The sequence below is a fragment of the Marmota monax genome, unplaced genomic scaffold (assembly GCF_021218885.2).
Source record: "Marmota monax isolate L192 unplaced genomic scaffold, Marmota_monax_Labrador192_F-V1.1 WCK01_AAM20220418_F8-fsc00009, whole genome shotgun sequence".
Taxonomy (NCBI): domain Eukaryota; kingdom Metazoa; phylum Chordata; class Mammalia; order Rodentia; family Sciuridae; genus Marmota; species Marmota monax.
The window spans coordinates 26,967,804-26,988,236 of record NW_026694710.1 but is presented as its reverse complement, the minus strand read 5'-3'; the positions used below and the strand labels follow the sequence as shown (position 1 = coordinate 26,988,236).

At 58.5% G+C, this 20,433-nt stretch overlaps 2 protein-coding genes across 5 annotated transcripts in view; both read left to right on the top strand.

Moving 5' to 3' along the window:
- Positions 1 to 7,539, top strand: part of Htt (huntingtin) — a 141,065-nt gene extending 133,526 nt beyond the window's left edge. For both annotated transcript variants that reach the window (XM_046423853.2, XM_058572449.1), the window contains exons 62-67: positions 87 to 201; positions 291 to 504; positions 805 to 910; positions 2,434 to 2,596; positions 2,759 to 2,919; positions 3,752 to 7,539. In XM_046423853.2, the coding sequence (XP_046279809.1) occupies positions 87 to 201; positions 291 to 504; positions 805 to 910; positions 2,434 to 2,596; positions 2,759 to 2,919; positions 3,752 to 3,965 (973 nt within the window). In that variant the 3' untranslated portion in view covers positions 3,966 to 7,539. The remainder of the gene's footprint in view (positions 1 to 86; positions 202 to 290; positions 505 to 804; positions 911 to 2,433; positions 2,597 to 2,758; positions 2,920 to 3,751) is intronic.
- Positions 7,540 to 8,112: 573 nt separating this feature from the next.
- Msantd1 (Myb/SANT DNA binding domain containing 1) lies at positions 8,113 to 18,714 on the top strand. 3 transcript variants are annotated; one of them, XM_046423858.2, is made up of 4 exons: positions 8,113 to 11,622; positions 12,496 to 12,707; positions 16,179 to 16,454; positions 18,184 to 18,714. In XM_046423858.2, exons 1-4 carry the CDS (start codon positions 11,614 to 11,616, stop codon positions 18,422 to 18,424), a joined length of 738 nt encoding a protein of 245 aa, XP_046279814.1. In that variant the 5' UTR covers positions 8,113 to 11,613; the 3' UTR covers positions 18,425 to 18,714. The 3 variants fall into 3 exon arrangements, with proteins under 3 accessions (XP_046279814.1, XP_046279813.1, XP_046279811.1); XM_046423857.2 differs by having other exon boundaries at positions 12,443 to 12,707; XM_046423855.1 differs by lacking the exon at positions 8,113 to 11,622 and having other exon boundaries at positions 11,632 to 12,707.
- Positions 18,715 to 20,433: the final 1,719 nt, after the last annotated feature.

Below are 20,433 nucleotides of genomic sequence, written 5' to 3'. Positions count from 1 at the left end.
TTTGTGCTCACGGAAGGGCTGACTGTTCTAGCTGCGGGTAAAGCAGGCTGCTTGTGGCTAAACTTGGCCATCGGCTCCCTTTCCAGCTGCGTGAATGTGCACAGCCAGCAGCACGTGTTGGTGATGTGTGCCACTGCATTCTACCTGATGGAGAACTATCCTCTGGACGTGGGGCCAGAGTTTTCAGCATCAGTGATACAGGTGAGCAGGCCTTAGCTGTGCTCCTGGACGCGGGAAGGTCGGTGTCGATCAGGGGGTGGGGGAGTTCTTGAGCCTTTCCTCTCGTGCAGATGTGTGGGGTGATGCTGTCTGGCAGCGAGGAGGCCACTCCTTCCACTATCTACCACTGTGCCCTCCGAGGACTGGAGCGCCTCCTGCTCTCTGAGCAGCTCTCCCGGTTGGATGCAGAATCCCTGGTCAAGCTGAGTGTGGACAGAGTGAACGTGCATAGCCCACACCGGGCCATGGCGGCCCTGGGCCTGATGCTCACCTGCATGTACACAGGTGAGCAGTCTTGGATTGTAGACTTGCCCAGGGCCACTGTGCTCAGCGATACGTGAGAGAGGAATGTGCTCACTTGAGGGACACCGGCCCAGGCCCCTGGTGTGCAGCACCTTTGGTGTTGTCCTGAGCCATCCCCTCACTTGCCAGAAGGATTCAGAACCCTCTGCCCCTCGTCCCTTGGCTGAGGATTGGGGTGTCCTTGCTACCCCTGATGATCTGTGGAACTCCGGCACACTGGGAAGTGTTTGTGCAGCCTGGGGTTTCCCTTGCATGACCTTCCACTGAGCGCTTTCATTGCAGGAAAGGAGAAAGCCAGCCCTGGTAGAGCCTCTGACCCAAATCCTGTGGCCCCCGACAGCGAGTCTGTGATCGTGGCTATGGAGCGGGTGTCTGTTCTTTTCGATAGGTAAGAGGCGCAGCCCATCTGGCAGCCTTGAACTGCCCTGGAGCCAGAGCCAGAAGGAGCTGCCTGGTGCCTGCATATTTGCTCCACCTCTTGGCGCCTTTGCCATGGTCCCACCAATTTCCTTGCCACACCCTGATCCTGCTTGGGCTCTCCTGTTGAGAGGCCATCCTTGGACTCAGCACTGTGGTGCTCTCCGCCACGTTTGTCCCTTTCTCCTGGAGGCCTCAAGGACGTCACCTACAGTCCTGGCTGTGGCCTGGGCACTTAAATGGTCAGATGCTGGGAGGCTGGCCATGCAGCAATTAAAATGCCCTAATCCTGCTGCCCTTCATGAGAGAGGAGCCAGGTGGTAGCAGGGTCCTTCTTGCCCTCAGGGGCCATGGGAGGGATCCCATGGCACCCAGAAGCCGTGTGGGAGACAGCTTTAGGAAGAGTAAAGGCAGAACTAACAAGCATCTTGAAAAGCTGTGAGGGGTGTGACCTTCCCGCCCCACACCTAGAGTGCACTTTTATTCAGTGCTAACTTGACTCACCAGCCCTGGAGAGCAGGTGCGGCCTTATTGGGCTTTCTCTCAAGAACAATGCCCTACTTCTCCCCTCAGACCTCTTGGTCCAGGTAAAACTGTTACCACACTCGGCCTGTGATCACTGCTCATTCTAGCAGTGGGAAGCCGTCGGACTTTACCGCGAGCACTCTCTTTGAGGAACCTTGTATGTCCTCCCAGCATGTTAAATTTCCATGTTGAATTTTGGAATGAGCTTTGCAGCCACTGTTAACAGCACCGCATGTTCATAGAGTACCACCACAGCCAGGCTCAGGGGCAACTGGGGACAAGCAGGTGCACAGCCAGGCCCCTGTCCTCAAGGAACTTACAGTCTATTGCCAAGGAAGTAATTGCTCCAGTGAGCATTAACCCAAGAATTCAGCTGGCCACTGTCCAGCAGCCAAAGTGGGAGGTACTGGTTGAAGTGACAGAATAGGACTCCTGATCAGTTCCTGTGCTTCATAGCCATGGACACAGTCGTGTGTGCCCTGGTAGGGTCATCACAGATGCTGGCTGTCACCACTGAGAAGGGTGCTGCAGTGGGCAGGCTCTGGGCTCTGTTGAGAGGGCGAACAACAAGAGAACTGTTGGGGTACAGATTGGGAAAGAAGAAAAGCATTCCTGATTCAGGGCAACAGGATCTGTCATTGACCATTTTGACGTAGAGAATTCCCCTCCGTAATGTTGCCACCCCGCCACCCCTTTACCTGATAGTCACTCCCCTCTGCAAAGTCCACTCTGTGTACTTGGAAGCCCTGAGCCTATACCCAGTGGCAGTCATCTTCCCCATCCCTGTGAGGAGGACAAGGGACAGCCGGGGTTTGGCCTTTCTGCTTTCAGAATTCATACCCAGACTGTAGCCTGTGCCCCAGTTGGAGTGTCCCTTCCAATCAGGGGCCATGGTTCCATGTTGGCTCTGCCAAGGCAGGTTTGGGGTTTAGGGATCAGGCTGAGTCTCTGGCCCACCCCTTTCTCCAGGATCAGGAAGGGCTTTCCCTGTGAAGCCAGGGTGGTGGCCAGGATCCTGCCTCAGTTCCTGGATGACTTCTTCCCACCCCAGGATGTCATGAACAAAGTCATTGGAGAGTTTCTGTCCAATCAGCAGCCATACCCACAGTTCATGGCCACTGTGGTCTACAAGGTGAGCTGTCTGGGGGACGGGGAGGGGGCAGGGAGTCAGCCCGACTTCCAGTAGATTTGCCAGGAGGGCCAGGTTCCTCCCCTAAAGATGACCGTGCGGGGACACTCCCCCTGCCCCGCCCCCAGGCCCTTCCCTGTGCTCAGGTGTCTCGCTCCTTCCCAGGTATTTCAGACTCTGCACAGTGCTGGGCAGTCATCCATGGTCCGGGACTGGGTCATGCTGTCTCTGTCCAACTTCACGCAGAGGACCCCAGTCGCCATGGCCATGTGGAGCCTCTCCTGCTTCTTTGTCAGTGCGTCTACCAGCCCGTGGGTTTCGGCAATGTATCCTTCCCTGGTCCTCATGGCTGGGTTCCTGCCTGCTGCCAGGCCTTGCCTGTCCCAGGGCATCTGGGTTCAGTTTTGTTGAAAGCTTAGAAACTTCTTCACCTTTGCAGAGCCCCACAGATGTCGAGGAGAATGTAAAACATTGACAGGGACACAGAACAGAAGGCCAGGCATTTTCGAGCCAACCAAGGCTGCCCAGAGGGGCTGGTGTGTGGCAGAAGTATTATGGCCAGTGGAGGGGAAAAAGGGGAGGCAGGGCACCCTGGGAGTGCTGGGCTTTTCCTGTGCTGCTTCTCATTAGCTCTCATTGTGTGATGGCCCTCCTGGGGAGAGGCATAAGTAAAGATCCAGCCCCCACCCCCTGACCCATCCTGCAGTGCTGGTGGCCAGGAGCTCCTCCTTAGGCAGCCCTCCCCCAGACAGACCACAGGAGCCTCTGAACAGCACAGCCTCACCCCGCGTGCCTGGGAGGGTCGGCCAGGCAGAGGCCCTCCCTGCCCTGAGCAGGGTACACGGGAGCACCAGCCACCAGCCAGCGCTGCCCAGGTGGCCTGGCCAGGTAAGTGCCGTGGCACAGAGTGCCAGGAGCGAGCATCTGCCTGCAGGGCTCCCACCTCCTGGGCCAGCTCTGCCCACGCCCCTGCCCTGCTGGGAGAGGGTTATAGGACCTGCTGGTGCTGACACTGCAATGCAGGATGCTCCTTGGCTACTCTGGCCACCCTTGATCCTTTCTGGGCCTCATGGAGGCCTGGTCAGGAAAGAATCTCCCCAGGAGCACAGTGAGGCTGTCCCCACCTTTGCCAGCGTTCTCCCTTGACTCCTTCGCCAGCCTTCCACACGTCGTCAGCAGGATGGGCAAGCTGGAGCAGGTGGACGTGAACCTTTTCTGCCTGGTTGCCACAGACTTCTACAAACATCAGATAGAGGAGGAACTCGACCGGAGGGCTTTCCAGTCTGTGTTTGAGGTGGTCGCGGCACCGGGGAGCCCGTACCACCGACTGCTGACTTGCTTGCGAAATGTCCACAAGGTCACCACCTGCTGAGAGCTTGTGGAGGCAGAGGCCAAGCAGAGGTGGCCACTGGGGCCAGGGCTTATGGGAGCCTGCACCAAGCGCCCTGTCTCTCAGGGGCTGCCTTGGGCACCATGGCTCTGGCTTGGGTCTTGCGGGCAGCCAGCCAGCCGTGTGTGTGTCTTTGCCCTGTGGCAGAAGCTCTTGGCAGTGTGGGTCCTGGATAGGGAACATGCAGTCTAGTGGGGTTGAGCCTGAGTCCTGTGTCGCTGTCCTCATTGCGGCTGGTGGCAATGCCTGTCGACCAGGTGTTTGTCTTTCTCCTAGCTTTCACCTGTACCTCGTCTCCAAGTCACAGCTGCCCTTGCGTCCAGGATGTAAGTCCTTGCCCTTGCAAGTTGGCCCTGAGCCCACTCTGTCCCATGGGTGGAACGTTGGCAGCAGCCTGAAGAGCAACCCACAGCCCTGTCCAGTAGGGCACCTGCCACCGGAGTCTAGCTGCACAGGCGCTGTGTTGCGTGGCAGCTGGGAGCTGGGGGTGCCAGACGCCCAGTGCCCTTCTCCCTTTTCTCTGTTTTCTTCTCAGGACTTAAAATTTAATTATATCAGTAAAGAGATTAATTTTAACGTAACTCTTCCTATGCCCGTGTAAAGCGTGTGACTTGGTGAGGGCTGTGCTGCATGTAACAGCACCCGTGGAGTGGAATCCTCCAGCTGGCAGGTCCCTCCCGTGCCCTTCTCATACCTGACAGCACTTGGTTGCACGTCTCCCCCCTTTTCACACATTCACATCTGGTTAGAATGATGGAGGTGCTGGTATCCAGGTGTCTGCAGCAGAAGTCCTCCCTGGGGCTGCTCTGAGGCCTGAGGAGAGCTCTCCTCCCACTCATAAGGGACGTGGTTTCCCTGTCACCCTGCCTGGCTCTGAGTGGCCTCCACTGCATCCAGAATTGCCAGCTCTGACAACTGCAGCCCAGTCCTGAGCTGGCCCCAGGCTGTGGCCTACTGGTGCTGGATGTGCCGACCTCTTGCTGCTTCTGCACAGTGGGGCCCAGACGGGGGGCCTGGCCTGGCAGCCTCATGGGTGTCTCTGACCTATACCTTGTCTGCCCCGCCCCCCCCTTGGTCTAGAGCAAAGCTCAGTGTCTTGGCAGCTGCAAGACACCTCTTCCCCTTTCTCGCATCATGCATGGGGGCCCTTCCAGCCCAGGAATAGGGCTTGATCTCAGGCAGGATGAGGTAGTACCGAGGGAAGGGTCAGTGAGTGGTCAGCTCCACATCCCCGTCAGCCACCACTTGTGTCGCAGGCCCTGGGTTCCTGAACCAGCTTCCTGTTTCCAGGCCTAAAATAGCCAAACTGTTGAAATGAAATGAAAACCCTGGATAGTGAGATGCCCTTGGCTCACTGGCATGCTTTGAGCACTCTGCTTGCTGCTGGGCCGTGCCCAGGTAGGCGCTTTGCCTCCCAGTTCCCAGGAGGCAAGCCTGGCTAGTCTGGTGTCAGTGGTGCTGGTTGATTGCTCTTGATGGTTGGTGTTCCAGGTGTTTACTGTGGCAAGCGGGGGTCGTTCGGAGGTGTTCTGGAGCCTGCAGAGGAGGAGAAATCTTTCAGTCTGTGCAGTCCGTTGACTGCACATCGGTCTGTGGGCTGCTATCTTGAGGCCCTGAGCCTCCTTCCATTTCCTGCAAAGGGCAGGCGGGGTGCAGGGTTGCACGGCACACAGTGCATCAGAAGAGTCCATCCGAGCCACTGCCTCAGCCACCATGAGGCTTCCCCACGCTGGGATCACCCATCCTGGTGCCAGTGCAGCAGAAAGGGTAGAAATGGATCTGGTTTTAGAGGAGAATCTTAAGGGAAGCTACAGAATCTGTGTGACAAGTAGGAAAGTCACCAGCTCTCCCTTAGCGATTTGGGCCTCACGTTTCTTGTCCCAGCGTCCCCTAGTCCTGCCTTCTAGAGTTGGGAACCACGGAAGCTCTGCCCACCCCCAGGCTGTTCAGCAGCTTGTGCAGAAGCACTGGAAGGAGACTGCTCCTGGCTAGATGTTTACATTTGTGAGAAGTAGCACTGTGAATGTGACATTTGGGGCCACCCCCGTGGGATTCTTACTACTGGGTTCTACAAGGTTTAGTTGGCCACCTGCACGTTTACCCTGTGATCTGAAACCCAGCTCTGGTGACGATGCAACCCAAACACCTTCCTGTGTGTGCGTGGAGTCCATGAGAGAAGCTGTCGCACCCATGCAGAGGTACGCAGGTACAGGCACAAGTCCAGACCCATAGTTTTATTTACACACACACACTTCAAGACAAATATGCAAGGCCTCCAAGAATGCAGTGTCCGTTCTGCCTGGAGGTGGACCTTTCTTAAAGACCTGCCGAGGAGTCGGCGGTGTGGCTCCAGCCCCTCAGAGTGGGCCTCGGCGAGCCCTACTGCAGAAAGCCACCCTCCCTGTCAGCTCTGCAGAAGGCTTGCACTTCATCAAGCTCCTCCTAGTCTGCAGCTTTCCAAATGTTGTTGAAAGTGTCATTTTGATTGTTAAGGTTTTGAGGGGAGGGTGGGTTATTGTTTTCCTGCTGGTACTATCAGGAAAGATTTTAATGAAACCAGGGTAGAATTATTTGGCAATGCACTTAAGCATGTTTTCTTCTCCAAAAATGTGCCTCCCTTCCACTGATGGCCCCATACGGAGGTGACTTTCCAACTGCCAAGGGCCTTTTATTGTTCTCTCCTTTTGGCCTGCACATATGCCCTTCAGGAGGAAAGACTGGAGTGGAAACACCTCCAGATGCGGAATGTAGCCTCAGGGAAGGCTCCTCCCCTGAAGGGCCCCTTGGCCATCGGGGAGCTCCTCCAGATGACCTGGGGCTGCCCTGCCTGGAGCTCGGCTGGTGGGTCTCAGCAATAAGTTAGTTCACGCCAGCCGTAGCCCAGGAGGCCGAGCGCCCCCACCCCCAGTGAGGGGATCTGGAGTGAGCGAGCTCGTGGGTGGGATTGTGGGGGTGGAACTCATTTCCTCTTGTTAGCTGTGAGCATCCTTCCTATCAAATGGCATCCTCCCTTGGGCTTTGTCCCTCCCTCCCTCTGTGCTGGGTGCCTGGGACCATCGCCACCAACCTGGATGAACTCAGATCTGCCCTCTGGGCAAAGAAAAGACCTCGAGTTGCTGAGGCTGGGTGGGCGGTGCGGGCTGGCACAGGTGAGAGAGGATTGTCCCACACTGGGCCTGGAGCTGCCGGGAAGGAAGGACTTGCTCTGAGAGCCATGTGACAACTGAACGCGACGCGACGCGGAAGGTTCAGGGCCATCTTCCCCTTGTGCCTGTCGTGCTTTAATGCCGTCCAGGGAGCCCCTTCCCTCTGCCCCAGGCTGGATGGAGGGACCTGCCTGCAATGGTTTGTCTCCCGTCTAGGGCCTCCATCGGGCCTGCTGTTCACGTTGTGGGCTCTGCTGGGCCAACAGGGCAGTGATGGGCCAGTCCCGGAGCCCAGCCCAGACCTGACTGTGCACTGCCGAGAGGAAGGACTGATGTGAGATGTATATTTACATTTTTTAAACTGCTGCAAAAATTGTATATCCAAATTAAAGGAACAATGAAACCATTCACATTTGCTGTGTGAGGCCTGCTTTGCTCATTGAGAACTTGCTTTCCAGGGTTGAGGAAACTGTCCCTCTCTTCTCCAGGGGTCAGTGCTGACAGCCTCCCAGCAGTCAGCAGACACTGTGGAGCCAGGTCCGCATGTGGATGGGTGCCTCTGACGGAACCCGCAGGCCCTGGTGCAACCGGCTCCCTGCCTAGCAGACGTGGACTGCTAAAGCTCTGGCAGTGGGTAGGACCATGAGCTTGTTGGGCAGGAACCTCAGGTGTGTCCCTGTTTCTGCTCCACATTTGGCTTCGGTGCACTAGAGGGGTGGCAAGATCTGTGTCCTCACACAACCTTGGCTTTGGTGTCCCCTCATGGCCTCACTGACCCTTTTGCCCCCTTGGTCACTGATGTCCTGTCCCAGCTGGACCCTTCTGTCCCCCAGCACAGCTGTTCTCCCCTGGCCTGGCTTGGCCACCATGTCTGCAGTGCCCCTCCCAACCTTTTTAGCTTGTAAGTCCTTCCCATTTGAAATACCTCCTCCCCAGGAAGTCTCTGCTTAGCTCTACAGGGACTCTTATTTTCTTGGCTGGAGCCTTGGTGGTCAGTGTGGTGGTGAGTGAGATCTTGGGTTAGGGTTGCCCTGAGCAAGGTGTTTAGTTGCACTAGTGTTCACTAAAGGTCCGTGTGGTTCCAGCTCGCTGTCAGGCGTCGTCCTCCTGTTCCTCCGCAGAGCAGGCCCTGCACTTGGTTCCAGGAGAGACCACAAGGACCTTTCAGCTCAGGACCGGGCGGCACCTGCTTGTTCTAGGCGGAATCCCCTTTCTCAGCACAGGGTAGTGAGCGTCGGCCAGATGGCCTGATGGATGGCCCCACCCAGTCTGTTTCTTCCCTCAGTTGCACTGAGTGTTAGTTGGAGTCACTTCAACGCCCTGAATCTCAGTGACAACTCCAGGGTCCCTGATGGCCTCACCCTTTGAAACTTGCTAAGTTCTGCTCATTTCAGGGAAACCAAGCACCCTATTCCTCACTGAACCACCATTATTTGGGTGAAAACAGGAAGGTCCTTGGCATACCTGGCATGGCTGGTGTTTCCAGACCAGTGGAGCTGAGCAGGAGCCCCCATGTGTGTACCACCTAAGCAGAGGAGAACCTGCCGCCACCCTCTCTCCCTCACCACAGCATGCCCTGCCCATCTGCTTGTGGGAGCTCTGAGGGCTTGGAAGTCCTGGGGACCGCCCTCTCTGCCTCCAGTGGCACCCATTTCCAGCTGTAGCTGGCTTTGTTCCAGAAAGCTCTCTGAAGTCGTCTCCCAAAGAGGGAGACTTACTAACCCTGCCTAGTGGATGAGCCAAGTGGCCAGGGTAGCTGGGTCCTGCCTTGGAATGGTGTGACAGCCAAACCGGGACAGGGAACCCCACTTGGGCAGCACAGTGGTGGGGGCCCCGAGGCTAGCCTGTAAGCAGCATGGTCCATGGTCCAGGGGCCTGTGGACAGAGGGGACCCAGCTCTTTGAAGTCTGCAAGACCTTCAGCCTCACAGCCTGCTCTTCCCTTCCTGTCACAGCCTAGCAGAGACAGGGCTTTCAGTCCCACCTGGGAGACGGGCATTTGACCCTTGGGTACCTGGTGGAGCTGTTGGTTCAGGGCAGGGGCCTGTCGAGTGCAGAAGAGGGCTAAAAGTTATGGGTCTGTGTTCCTCGTTGGCATGAGGAAAAGGTGGCAATGCCCAGGACATGAGCCAGACCCACAGGCTCTGTGTCGTCCACCCTGGGATCGGCAGCCAGGCCCCAGGAGCTACTGGGGCTGACTAGACCTGAGGGGGATCTGACCCTTCCCACCCGCCACAGTTGGTTCACCTCTTCCCTCCCTTCCTAGAGCTCCTCAAGTGCTCAAGGCCCCGTGGCCTCGGCCCTTCCGTCTGCCCCCCAGGGACAACATTCAGGTACCCCACCACACCCACACACTCCTGGTGCTTCCTGGCCTTTGCCAAGTTCTGAATTCTTCAACCTCCAGATTCTCCCCATGGGTTATGTACTTCCTGCTCTGGGCTTCACTTGGGACAAGCCCTGCTGCTCCTCTGGGTGGGTCTGGCTTCCCTCAGCCCACCAGGCTAAGCAGCACCTGTACCCTAGATGCTAATGAAATGTGCCTGGGGGCTGGGCCCCCGCCACCTCCTGTAGAAGGAAGACCAGAGAGGTGGGCCTTGCCTGTGCACAGCAGGACCAGCGTGGACCCACACCCTGTGCCTCGGCCTCCTAGGGGTGCTCCAGCTGAGGCTTGACCTGCACCCTCTCCCCTGCAGGTGCTGCTGGGTGCCCAGCCCTAGGCCCTCTGACTCTGATCCCACAGTGACTGAGAGTCCCAGCGGGCCATGCAACTCTGCCAAGGTATGGAGCCCCTCCCCTCGGGAGACAGATGGAGCCACTTAGCAGGGACAGCTGGGGCTTGGCCCACCTGCCTTGACCAGCCCAGTTCATTCTTGTCCTTGGGGGTTCAGGCAAGGATGCTGCTTCCGGAAGTAGCCCCAGAGAACACCCTATCCAGGGTTTCCCATGCACCCTAGGTCTGAGAAGAGAAGGTGAAGCCCACCCTCACCACTTGAAGGTGCCACCTAAAGCATGGTTAACTATAGGGTAGCTCCTGCTAGGGTGGCTCTGCCACCCTGTGCCCACTGGGACTTGGGCAAGCCGAGGATGTAGCTGCCTCTCTGGAGCAGTCTGGCTGCTGGGCTCTGAGCACAGCAGTGACACCTGTTGGCCAACAGCTGTCCCTCAATCAGGACAGCATACCAGGTTCTGTGTTCTCCAGAAGCTCTGAGGAGATTCACAGAAGGGGCAGGGAGATGGCAGCAGGGCCCCTTGTCCTCAGGGGCTTGGAGGGGCTGTACCAGAGGCCTTCTGGGTGACTGAGAATCATCCAGCCAGGTCCTGCCCTTCCCACTACAGAGATGAGGAGACAGGTTGAGGGACGTTGTCAAGGAAGGTCGTGCGAGTCCGTGGAATGGAGTCAAAAGCTGTCTGCCTGGACTGCAGTTCCTGCCCCCACCTCTGCCCTTGGAGAAAGACTAGGAAAAGGCAGGGGGCGGAGCCCCTCAGAAGGGACAGACCCTGTGTCTGCAGGAGCCGCTGCCTGGAGGAGTGGGCCTCTGAGAGCTCTGGGAGCTGGATACTAGGGGCAGCAGCCAGCCTTCAGGCCAGCAGTATGGCTGAACGTGGCAGAGACTGGGATTAGAGGTCTCTCATGGGTGCCCTATGGGAGGAGTGCAGCAGTTGTGAACCTCCCTGGGGAGCACTGCATAGCCAGCGGGTAGAGACAGTGTCCCTGGATCTCCAGATGACACCCAGGGCCCAGAGAGAAAGGGGTCAGCTGGGCCCCAGAGCTGATGCCTAGGCCAGGTAGTGGCTGAGGACTGTGAAGGGAGTACAGGGCACCCTGCTGCCCTCCCAGGCCCTTCCCTTCTGGCTGCATCCTGTACTGCCTCCATGCCGGGCAGAACAGTGGGGTCAGGCACCCCAGCTGCCCTCCTCCTGGGGTTGCCTGTGTGCTCAACCCTCCTGCCTGGTCAGCGTTCTGCTGCTCTTTCAGCCTTGGCACAGGGGCCGGACAAGACCAGCAGGCGTGCACTGGGCCAGTGGGCAGCTGATCAGGCTGGTACCATGTCCACCGTGGGCTGCCCAGCAGAGGGACCTTGAGTTCCATGGAGTCTCGTTTGGTTTTGACCTTCTGAATGTCAGCCACTGACACCCTGAGGTGACACATCCCCTCTGCAGACCCCCAGCTCCACCACCCCTGCCTCCTGGCTCCTGAGACTGAGGGGCCTGCTCACTCCTCCTGGCGTTTCAGTCACTCAGCCCCACAGGGACAGAAGCCCACTCCCCGGGCTGACCCTGCCTTCCCACACTGCACCATCTGGAAACTTCTGTGTCTCCCTGCCCATTGACACGCTCCAGGCTGCACCCTGCCTTGCTGCCCTGGCCCCACCCAGCTCTTTCCAGTGAGTGTCCTCTGAACGTTTCCAGCTTTTCCAGTGGCTCTTCCTCATCTCTCAGCACAGGACTTGCCTTCGCTATCCAGTGCTGCCCTCAAACCAGCCTATGCTACAGGTCAGTCGCTCAGTGTCCCTGTGCCCCTGACCTGCACTAAGGGCAGGGCTTGGCTCTGACCAGCCTGGGTTCCCAGTGCCCACGTGACCTGAGGCCCAGGGTGTTTGGTGGGTGGAGCAAGAGAAGCAAGGAGCAAATGACAGGAGAGGCAGGGTCTCTTGAGAAATGCTGGTCCTCAAGACCAGGGACCCCCCCCCCCCCGCTCACTTCTACCTGACAGGGCCCTCCTAAGGGTGAGGGTCTCTCAGCCAAGGAACCCCCAGCACCAGCAGCCACTTCGTCAGTCAGCACCGGGGATCGCAGGCTCCCTGTCTGCCTATCTCTCCTCTCCTTCCCCCACCATGCCTCCATTTTGACAGTCTTCCCATGGCCCATCCTGGCCTCTATGAGCCAGGTGGGGCTGAGGTGGGGGCTGCTGCCCCGATCTTGCCTTTGGGAGCCTGGCCAGCATGGCTAGAACCCTCTCTGCATGGCCCAAGGGCCAGGCGAGAAGCAGGCAGGGCTGGCCGCCTGGCCGCTGGGTTTGGGCCCGGCCGCTGGCTTGCTACAATATTGATGGCCCGTCAGCACGGCCCCGATTCCTGCGCTTTCAGTTAAAAGGTTTCTGTTGTTGTAGCTTATGCAGTTGCTCTGTTGCTATGGAAACGTGACATCAAAATGACGTTTCCCGTTTAAAAGCTTTTAACTAAATTCCTGCCTGTCAGACGTAGGCCCCATTTTGAGCGCGGAGCTGCCTCAAGCGAGTGATTGCGGTGCCTCCCGCCCATGGTGTGTGGGACGGGCCTGGGGCCCCACCTGAGCGCCATCCTCCTCCCCGCAGGTGCCTCCAGCATGGCAGCAGCCGAAGTGCCCGGCTACCTTGTGTCTCCCCAGACGGAGAAGCACCGGAGGGCCCGCAACTGGACGGACGCGGAGATGCGCGGCCTCATGCTCGTCTGGGAGGAGTTCTTCGAGGAGCTGAAGCAGACCAAGCGCAACGCCAAGGTGTACGAGAAGATGGCCAGCAAGCTCTTCGAGATGACCGGCGAGCGCAGGCTGGGCGAGGAGATCAAGATCAAGATCACCAACATGACCTTCCAGTACAGGTGGGCTCCTGGGGTGGGAGGACATGTGGCCTGGCCAGGGGCCTACCTGTCACTTGGGCCCTGTGGGAAGAGATGGCCTTCAGAAACCACCTGTGCAACCTCCCATTGGGAAATGGGAAAACTGAGGCCCAGCAAGGGCAGAAAGCTGGTCAGGGAATCTCAGGGTGGCTGGGCTGGGAGTGCTTTCAGCTTCCTGAGTCTGGGCTTGGTGCTGGGCCGCAGCTCCAGGGACACACGTTGGACCTGCTCACTGCCCCACCATGCCTCAGAGGTGGACACCTCGTGCAGGCATCACCCACCTGACCAACCCCCTCTCACCCTGGCCAGTGTCGACAAGCTGTCAGCCAGGCTTGAACCACCCCTCCACAGCCCCCAAGCCCAGCAGGGAAACAGAGGCCAGAGTGAGGAGGCTCAGCTCCTGGGCCTGTCCCATCCTGATGCTCAGGGGCTTTCAGCATCAGCGAGCCCCTGCTGTGTGTCCAGCACAGAGCTAGCCTCAGGGTGGGAAGAACGGCATTTGGATCTGATGTGGAAAACCCCAGAGTGCCCAGACAGTGCCCAGTTCATGGACAGGGCTTCACTTGTAGAAGAAGTCGAGCCCAACAGCCCTGACTCCTGAACTCCCTGACTGGGAGTCTCCAGGCCTGGTCCCCATCTCTGCCACTGTCACATCGCAGGCTGACTGTCCCTGGCCGGTAGTTGGAGGGGACCTTAGAGGGGACTGCAGGTGGGGACCAAAGATGGCTCCTAGGCCTGGGGTGGCTCTGGCATCTAAGAGGGAGCAGTTGTGGCCCCATGCCACAGACCTCACAGCGCATGAGGCCTGGCCCATCTAGAGAGTCATGGGTGGGCATGAGGAGGTTTTGTGTGGGGTAAAAGTCACAGCATGGGGTGAAGGTCAGGGCTTGAGGAGGTGAGAACAAGGGGCACAGGTCACAGCAGGAGCTGTGTCTATGCAGTTTGAGGCTGGGGCTGCCCAAGAGCCTGCTGTATCCCAGGTAGGGACGCTGTCTAGTAGGAGGCTCGCAAGGTTCTGGGGATGGCAGGCAGGTGAGCTCCGCTGGCCAGGGTGCTGGAGACAGAGGGCACCCTGCGGGTTGGCCTGTGAGCACCTTAGCCACACTGCATGCGAGAGAGAAGTCCCACCTCCTGCTTGCGGGTGGGGAGATGCCTCCACCAAGGCTGGAGGAGAGCCCCATCCCTGTCCCATGGCCCCTGGCTGCCCTGGGAGCTGTGGAAGAGCCATTAGGGTCATGGATCAAAGGCCATGAGGCTCTGTTTCCAGCTCTGCTTCCATGGCCCCAGAAGGAGACCGTCTGGAGCCTGTCCCTGTCCCAGGCCTGTTTCTGACCTGGTCCCTGACCAGGCCTGGGAGCCAAAACCACAGTCCTGCAGCTGCTTGGGGTCTTTGACATCAGAGTCACCTAGCACAGGTGATGTCAAACCTGAGCCCTGGGCCCAGGATGTGAGGAAGTCTGGTGACTGCTGGGACAGGCATGGGACGGCAACTCGTAGTCTGGCCTGCCTGGCCTTCCTGGTCCCCACAGTGCCCCTTCACATGCCTGGTGAGACAGGGACTCTGAAGGTGGTGGGCGGCCATGCTGGCTATCTCCCCAGACTCCCTCTGACTCCGTTCTTCAGGAGCAATGTCCCTGGCCGCCCCCAGTCAGCGTCTGGCTGGGCTCTTCATTATTTATCCTGAAAGCCTCCCTCGGACTCCCTGTGCAGGGCTATGGGTGCTCGGCCTTCGTAGTTTAAGAAGCACACGCACACCTCTCCCTTGGCTGCTCCTGAGGAAACTGAGGCCCAGAGCAGGAGAGGGTCTTGACAATAGTCCTTAATTGGCCAAAGCTTTGGCTGGGTGACTAGATCTCATCTACCCACTCCCAGCCTCCCCACAACAGAGACTTTTTTTTTTAATAAGAGCTCTTTACATATTAAGTTGTCAGGCTAAGGAAGCTGGAGAAGGTGGCTGAGTTTTGTGGAGCATGATTTGTCGGAATACCATTTGGGACCTCCCATGCTGAGGGCAGGCTTTTCCCCATTTCTCTGGGGAGTAGAATGGGGTCTCTGGAGGAGACTGGGCAGAGGCCTATGTGGGCACCAGATGTAAGCCTTGCCTTCCCAATGCCCCCAGGGTAGATTGGGGGCAGGAATACAGGACAGCCTGGCCTTCCTGTGATCTGTCCCTGGCTTTCCACAGAGACTATTCCACTTGGTGGAGGGAGCCTGGGCCTTGGGGAGCCTCCTGCTACAGCTGGCTGGTGCCTGTACCCTGATCAGCAGCCCTTCTCTGTGCCCATTTGTTGGGTGTGACTCATTCGGCCAGACCATCATCTCCAGTGCCCAGGGTCAGCAGAGGCCACACCCTGGCGGACAGCCTCGTGTGGGGAAACGGAGGCATGCCCCTTTGCAGGTGTGGGCCCTGGCTTCAGGGAGGGCACTTGTGACACCAGGCTCGAGGGTCAGATGAGGTTAGCAAACACGTGGGGAACCCTGGGCCTTAGGAGGTGCTGGACCTGGTGGGCAGAGCTTCCCCCACCCACTCCACCCTGTGGCAACTTCCTTGGCCTGGCCAGAGCTGCCCAGCTGCCCTGAGGCCCCGTCTCCCAGCCCTCACCTCCCAGCAGAAGGCTGCGATCCAGGGGCTTGCAGGGCCTCTCAGGTGATCAGAGCCTCACTGTGAAGACCCTCAGCCCAGGGGCCCTGCCCCACTGCCTCAGGTCAGGCTGCAGATTCCAGAGCTGGACCCAGGCTGCTGTACAGGCAGCAGCCTGGGCTTAGGGCGCAGCATGACCTCCTGCTAGGTTCAGCAAGAGTGATGCTAGAGTCCTGTGTGCCAGGCACCAGGCATGGCTTTCTTAAATCCTCCTTTCAGCCTTGAGGGGCTTACTCCTTTATCCCCATTTTACTGATACAAAACTGGAGGCTCAGAGAGGTTAATGAACCTGTCCAAGTTCACATAGCAGCGGTGGGGACAGGATATGGACTCAGAGCTGTGGATGCCTGTGCTCCCATGGTCCTCTCTCCCTGAGGTCAGAAAACTGTGGCGCTATGAAACCTTATGACTGTATTTGAACTATACAGCTTATTATGATCTTTTATTATTTCTGACTAAAGCATATAAGAAATACTATGGGTTCATTGCCATTATAAACTACAGAAAAGCAAAGAGAAACAGGACCTAGCCCAAGTTCCCAGCCTCTGTGGACGCCCTTGCTCATGGAAGGGTGTGTGCTTCCCTCTTCACATCTAAAGCAGGTCCCAAAGCTCGCTTCTTCCTAGTCCAGTATTACCTGCACCCTGGGGCCTGGCTGATTTTGCTGGGGAGGACCGCACTGGTCAAGAGTGGCTCCTGCCTGACCCAGCATGGCTCTCCCTGGGGTCCTGGAGCCCTGTGCCCCCGCCAGGGACCAGGCGGGCTGGCTGGGACCAGCTGCTTCTCACCTTGGCTCTTGTCTCTCGTTGCAGGAAATTAAAATGCATGACAGATAGCGAGTCCGTCCCGCCGGACTGGCCCTATTACCTAGCCATTGATAGGATTCTGGCCAAAGTCCCTGAGTCCTGTGAGGGCAAACTACCAGACGGCCAGCAGCCGGGGCCCTCCACGTCCCAGACCGAGGCGTCTCTGTCGCCGTCCGCTAAGTCCACCCCTCTGTACTTACCGTATACCCAGTGCTCCTACGAAGGCCGCTTCGAGGACGATGGCTCCGACAGCTCCTCCAGCTTACTGTCCCTTAAGTTCAGGTAGTGTGTCCCCTCTTCCTTCTCTGACCAGGTGCCTCGCCGCCCCGCCTCTGCCCATCCCCCAGGCAGCACCAGGAGGCCAGCTGGGCAGAGCAAGGGGCTGGGAATGGCGAGGGCGCCCGTTCTCCTGGTGTGGTATCCTCAGCCAAAGTCACAGTGTGTGCCTGCCTCCAGGCCAGGCCAGGCCAGGCCAGCCCCGGCCAGCAGGGCCGTAGTGTCGGCAGGCAGGCGGCTCCGTGCCGGCTCCGTCACTGGAGCTGATGCAAGTTCCTTGACCTCTCTGGCCTCAGCCTCCCTCTGTAAAATGGGGATAATTCCGTGTTTTCCTCAGAGGGCTGCCAGGAGCACGGGAGAGGACAAGCTGGCCCCACTGTGCTCGCCCTGCCCACCCTGGTCCCCACCCTTGGCCCTGCAGGCACCTGAGAAGGTAGGGCTGAGCCTCCAGGGTGGTGGGCGGGCCCTGCCCCCTCCGCACCAGCACTTAACACAGGAAGGCGTAAGCCACAAGACCATGCCCGCAGGGTGCTCACAGACACTGGCAGCCAGGCTGTGTCCAGGAGAGGTCCCTGTGGAGGACAGGCCAGGGAGCCCAAAGCAGCCACTTATGAGAAGGGGACATTTAGGACGGGCTTCCAAGGTATAGTAGAAGCTGATCGGTTGATGAGAGTAGGAAGATGTGGCCTTGAGTCAGTCTCTCCCTGTACCCTGCTCATCAAGTCTGTCTGATGGCAGATAGGGCAAGGAAGTCATCTCTGAGGAGGGTCCCTTCGGCCAGCATCCCCAGTGCTGGGCGCTCTACTCAGTTCACCCAGTGCCCTCCCTGGAGGGAACTTCTCATTGAAGATCCCAGACAAAAACGCCTTTCTGCAGCCAGACCCAATTAACACGAGGCCTGAGATTTATGGCCAATTGTTCCCATGGATTATTGAGCCTAGTTCCCAGACTCGGCTGCCCGGGGCACCATGCCGGGTGGGATGGGGCCCCACTCTCCCATCCCCAAGGCTGGCTGGTCACCCACTCTGCTTAGAACACAGCATACAGGCTGGGGACATGTAGGCACCAGGGCAGGGCCTTGGGGTCTGTGGGGCTTGGCAGTCCTTGCTCTCCAGCGAGGCTGTTAACCAGCAATGCCCGCCACCCTGACAACAGAGCACCGTGGGACAGCCACAGGCTAGACTGCCTGGGGCTGCCTCTACCCTCTGCAGCTGTCTGTCCTCCTGTCTCCCTCAGCATGCTGGTCCCCTCTCCATGCTGCTGGGAGTGGGAGGGGTCTCCAGCCTCAGGCCCTTCCTTCTAGGACCCGTTTCCCACCTGTGCATGGCCAGCTGGGCCTGATAGTGTCCAGCTTCCCTGTAGGAGCACGGAGGCCACATACTTCCCAGCACCCCCACACACTCAGCCTCCATCTCTCCCTGGGGCTGGGCCTCCTGCCTGCCCAGCTCAGAGGGCTTGGTGCTTTCATGGCCGTGTGCCCTTTACAGCCCAGAGCACCCACCTTCCCCAGACCTCGGCTGTGGGCCATCATGGGTTGCCTGCTGGTTCCCAGGCCCGGGTGCCTCTGACCCCATTACCAACCCACTGTCGTGGTGGGTGGGCTCCAGCCCCTCCTCACATGTGTGGGCTTGTGGGCCTGAGCAGGGGCTCTGCTCCTAGGGCCTGGGAGACCCTACTTGTCCTTCAGGGTGGGCATGGGTCTCTGGCCAGCGGCCCACAGCAGCACTCCTTGCAGGTCAGAGGAGCGGCCCGTGAAGAAGCGCAAGGTGCAGAGCTGCCACCTGCAGAAGAAGAAGCTGCGGCTGCTGGAGGCCATGTTGGAGGAGCAGCGCAGGCTGAGCCGCGCCATGGAGGAGACCTGCCGCGAGGTGCGGCGCGTGCTGGACCAGCAGAACATCCTACAGGTGCAGAGCCTGCAGCTGCAGGAGCGCATGATGAGCCTGCTGGAGAAGATCATCGCCAAGTCCAGTGGCTAGGCCGCTTGCAACCGCCAGGCCGCAGCCGGGCAGCAGGGTCCTGCGGAGGGGACAGGCTTCCACTCGGCCTCCAGGGGCTGCCCCTGGTAGGGACGTCCCTGATGAGGACCCCATGGGCCCTGGGCAACCATGAGACCCCTATCTATCTCCAGCATTAATGTCCTTCCTTGGACAAGACCAGGGACTCTCAGGTCACTCCTAGTAAGAGTGTCTAGAACCCACCCTCCACGGTAGTCTCATCGATGATACCTGAAATGGCTTTTGATATTAAATGTGTACTTTTCACTATTGCCTGGAAGCAAAGCTCACTTTCTCTGGCTTGGAAGGGCCACACCAGGTTGATCTGTCCTGCAAAGGAAAGCAAGTGGAGATAGGTCAGGGTGGGCTGGTGCCCATGCGCGCTCTCCTGAAGGGTGAGGGAAGGGTGTCTCCCTCCCTGGACCTGCTGCCTCTGCCCTGAGGTATCTCTGACCCCAAGGCAGATGCACAGGGCTGCGCTGCCCTCGGTGGCCAGATGTCACGGCCACCTCCTTGGCAACAACACCTGCTTGCAGGCCTGCCCTACTGCTCTTCTGGACCCTGGAGGTCGCCTGGTAAGACACTCCCACTGTAGTCAACAGAGGAGCAGCTACAGACTGGCCAGTGCTGCAGGGGAGGAGCCAGGACCTGGTGCTGGAGGACAGTCCGCGCAGCAAAGAGCCAGTGCAGGAACCCAGAGGTGGGGGGTGGCCAGAGCAAGCCCCAGGCAGACAGAGGCAGGCCACCTGCAGCTGGGCCACTTGGTTGTGTGCCTACTGGTGCACTGCTGGTGTTTTTCAAGCGCATTCTGAGTTGCCAGCTGCTACAGCTGTGGATCTGACCTCTGCAATGGGGGGGGCTTGGGGCCAAGGCAGCCCCAGTGGCCAGCTTGGTGCACTGCCTCTGGCCTTGCACCAGTTGAGCAGTTCTTTCTAGAAACCCTTGGCTGAATTCACCTGTGTCATTGACTAGGATCTGGCTTTGGTCATCATGGCTGCATGGGAGTCTGGGACCAGGCCTGTTTGGTTTATCCCCTGGAACTAGGCAGATTGCTTCCTGGTCCTTCCCAGACGGGACAGGGTTCTGTGTGGTGGGTCAGCAGGAAAGTGACAGGATTTGCCTTGTGGTTTGGGAAAGTGCTCTTTGGCTGGGTGCAGTAACACATGCCAGTGATCCCGGCAAATTGGGAATCTGAGGCAGCAGTATCACAAGTTTGAGGACGATCTCAGCAATTGGTGAGACCCTGTCTCAAAATAAAAAGGGCTCAGATGTAGCTCAGAGTTAGAGTGCCCCTGGGTTCAACTTTCAGTACCGAGAAAAAGGCCTTTCTGGTTGCTGGTGAGCAGATTCCTGGGGAGAGGGGTGGAGGCGGGCTCTGCCAGGGTCTGCCACTGTCATCCTGGTGTGAGACCACCCGCTTTCCTGACCCTCCCTGAACCTGGAAGTCAGCCAGGCAAGGGAGTGTGGGACCAGCCGGTGGTCAGGCGGTACAGAGGTCAGCCCAGGCCAAGTGGGGGAGGTGGCATGGGTGCTGATTAGATGAGCAGTTTCCTGGGCCCCTTTGCTATGGACTCAGGGAGCGCCCCGCCAACCCTGTCCTGGGGCAGTGCAGCACTTGCTGATGATCTGTAGTGTAAATATCCCCATCAGAGTCATTTTCCAGCTGCGAATGTGGTTCCGCTGCCTCTCTAGCCAGGGAGTGGTGCATGCAGTTGGCTCATGCAGCACAAGCAGCTCCAACTGTTTCCTGTGAAGCAGAGAGGGGGCTCTAGAGGACAGGAGATTGGAGATGTCTGTTGGAGACCTGAACTTGGGAGCCTGCCCTGGCTCATTGGTAGCTCAGGTCCACCTGCAAGACACAACTCTAAGAATTCATGAAATAGACATGCTCAGTGCTTATATAGCCCTTGGTGCTGGGGACTTCCCCATGGACACCTAGTGACCTGCCCATGTACACCTGCTTGCCTTCCAGCTGCTGACCACTGACGCAG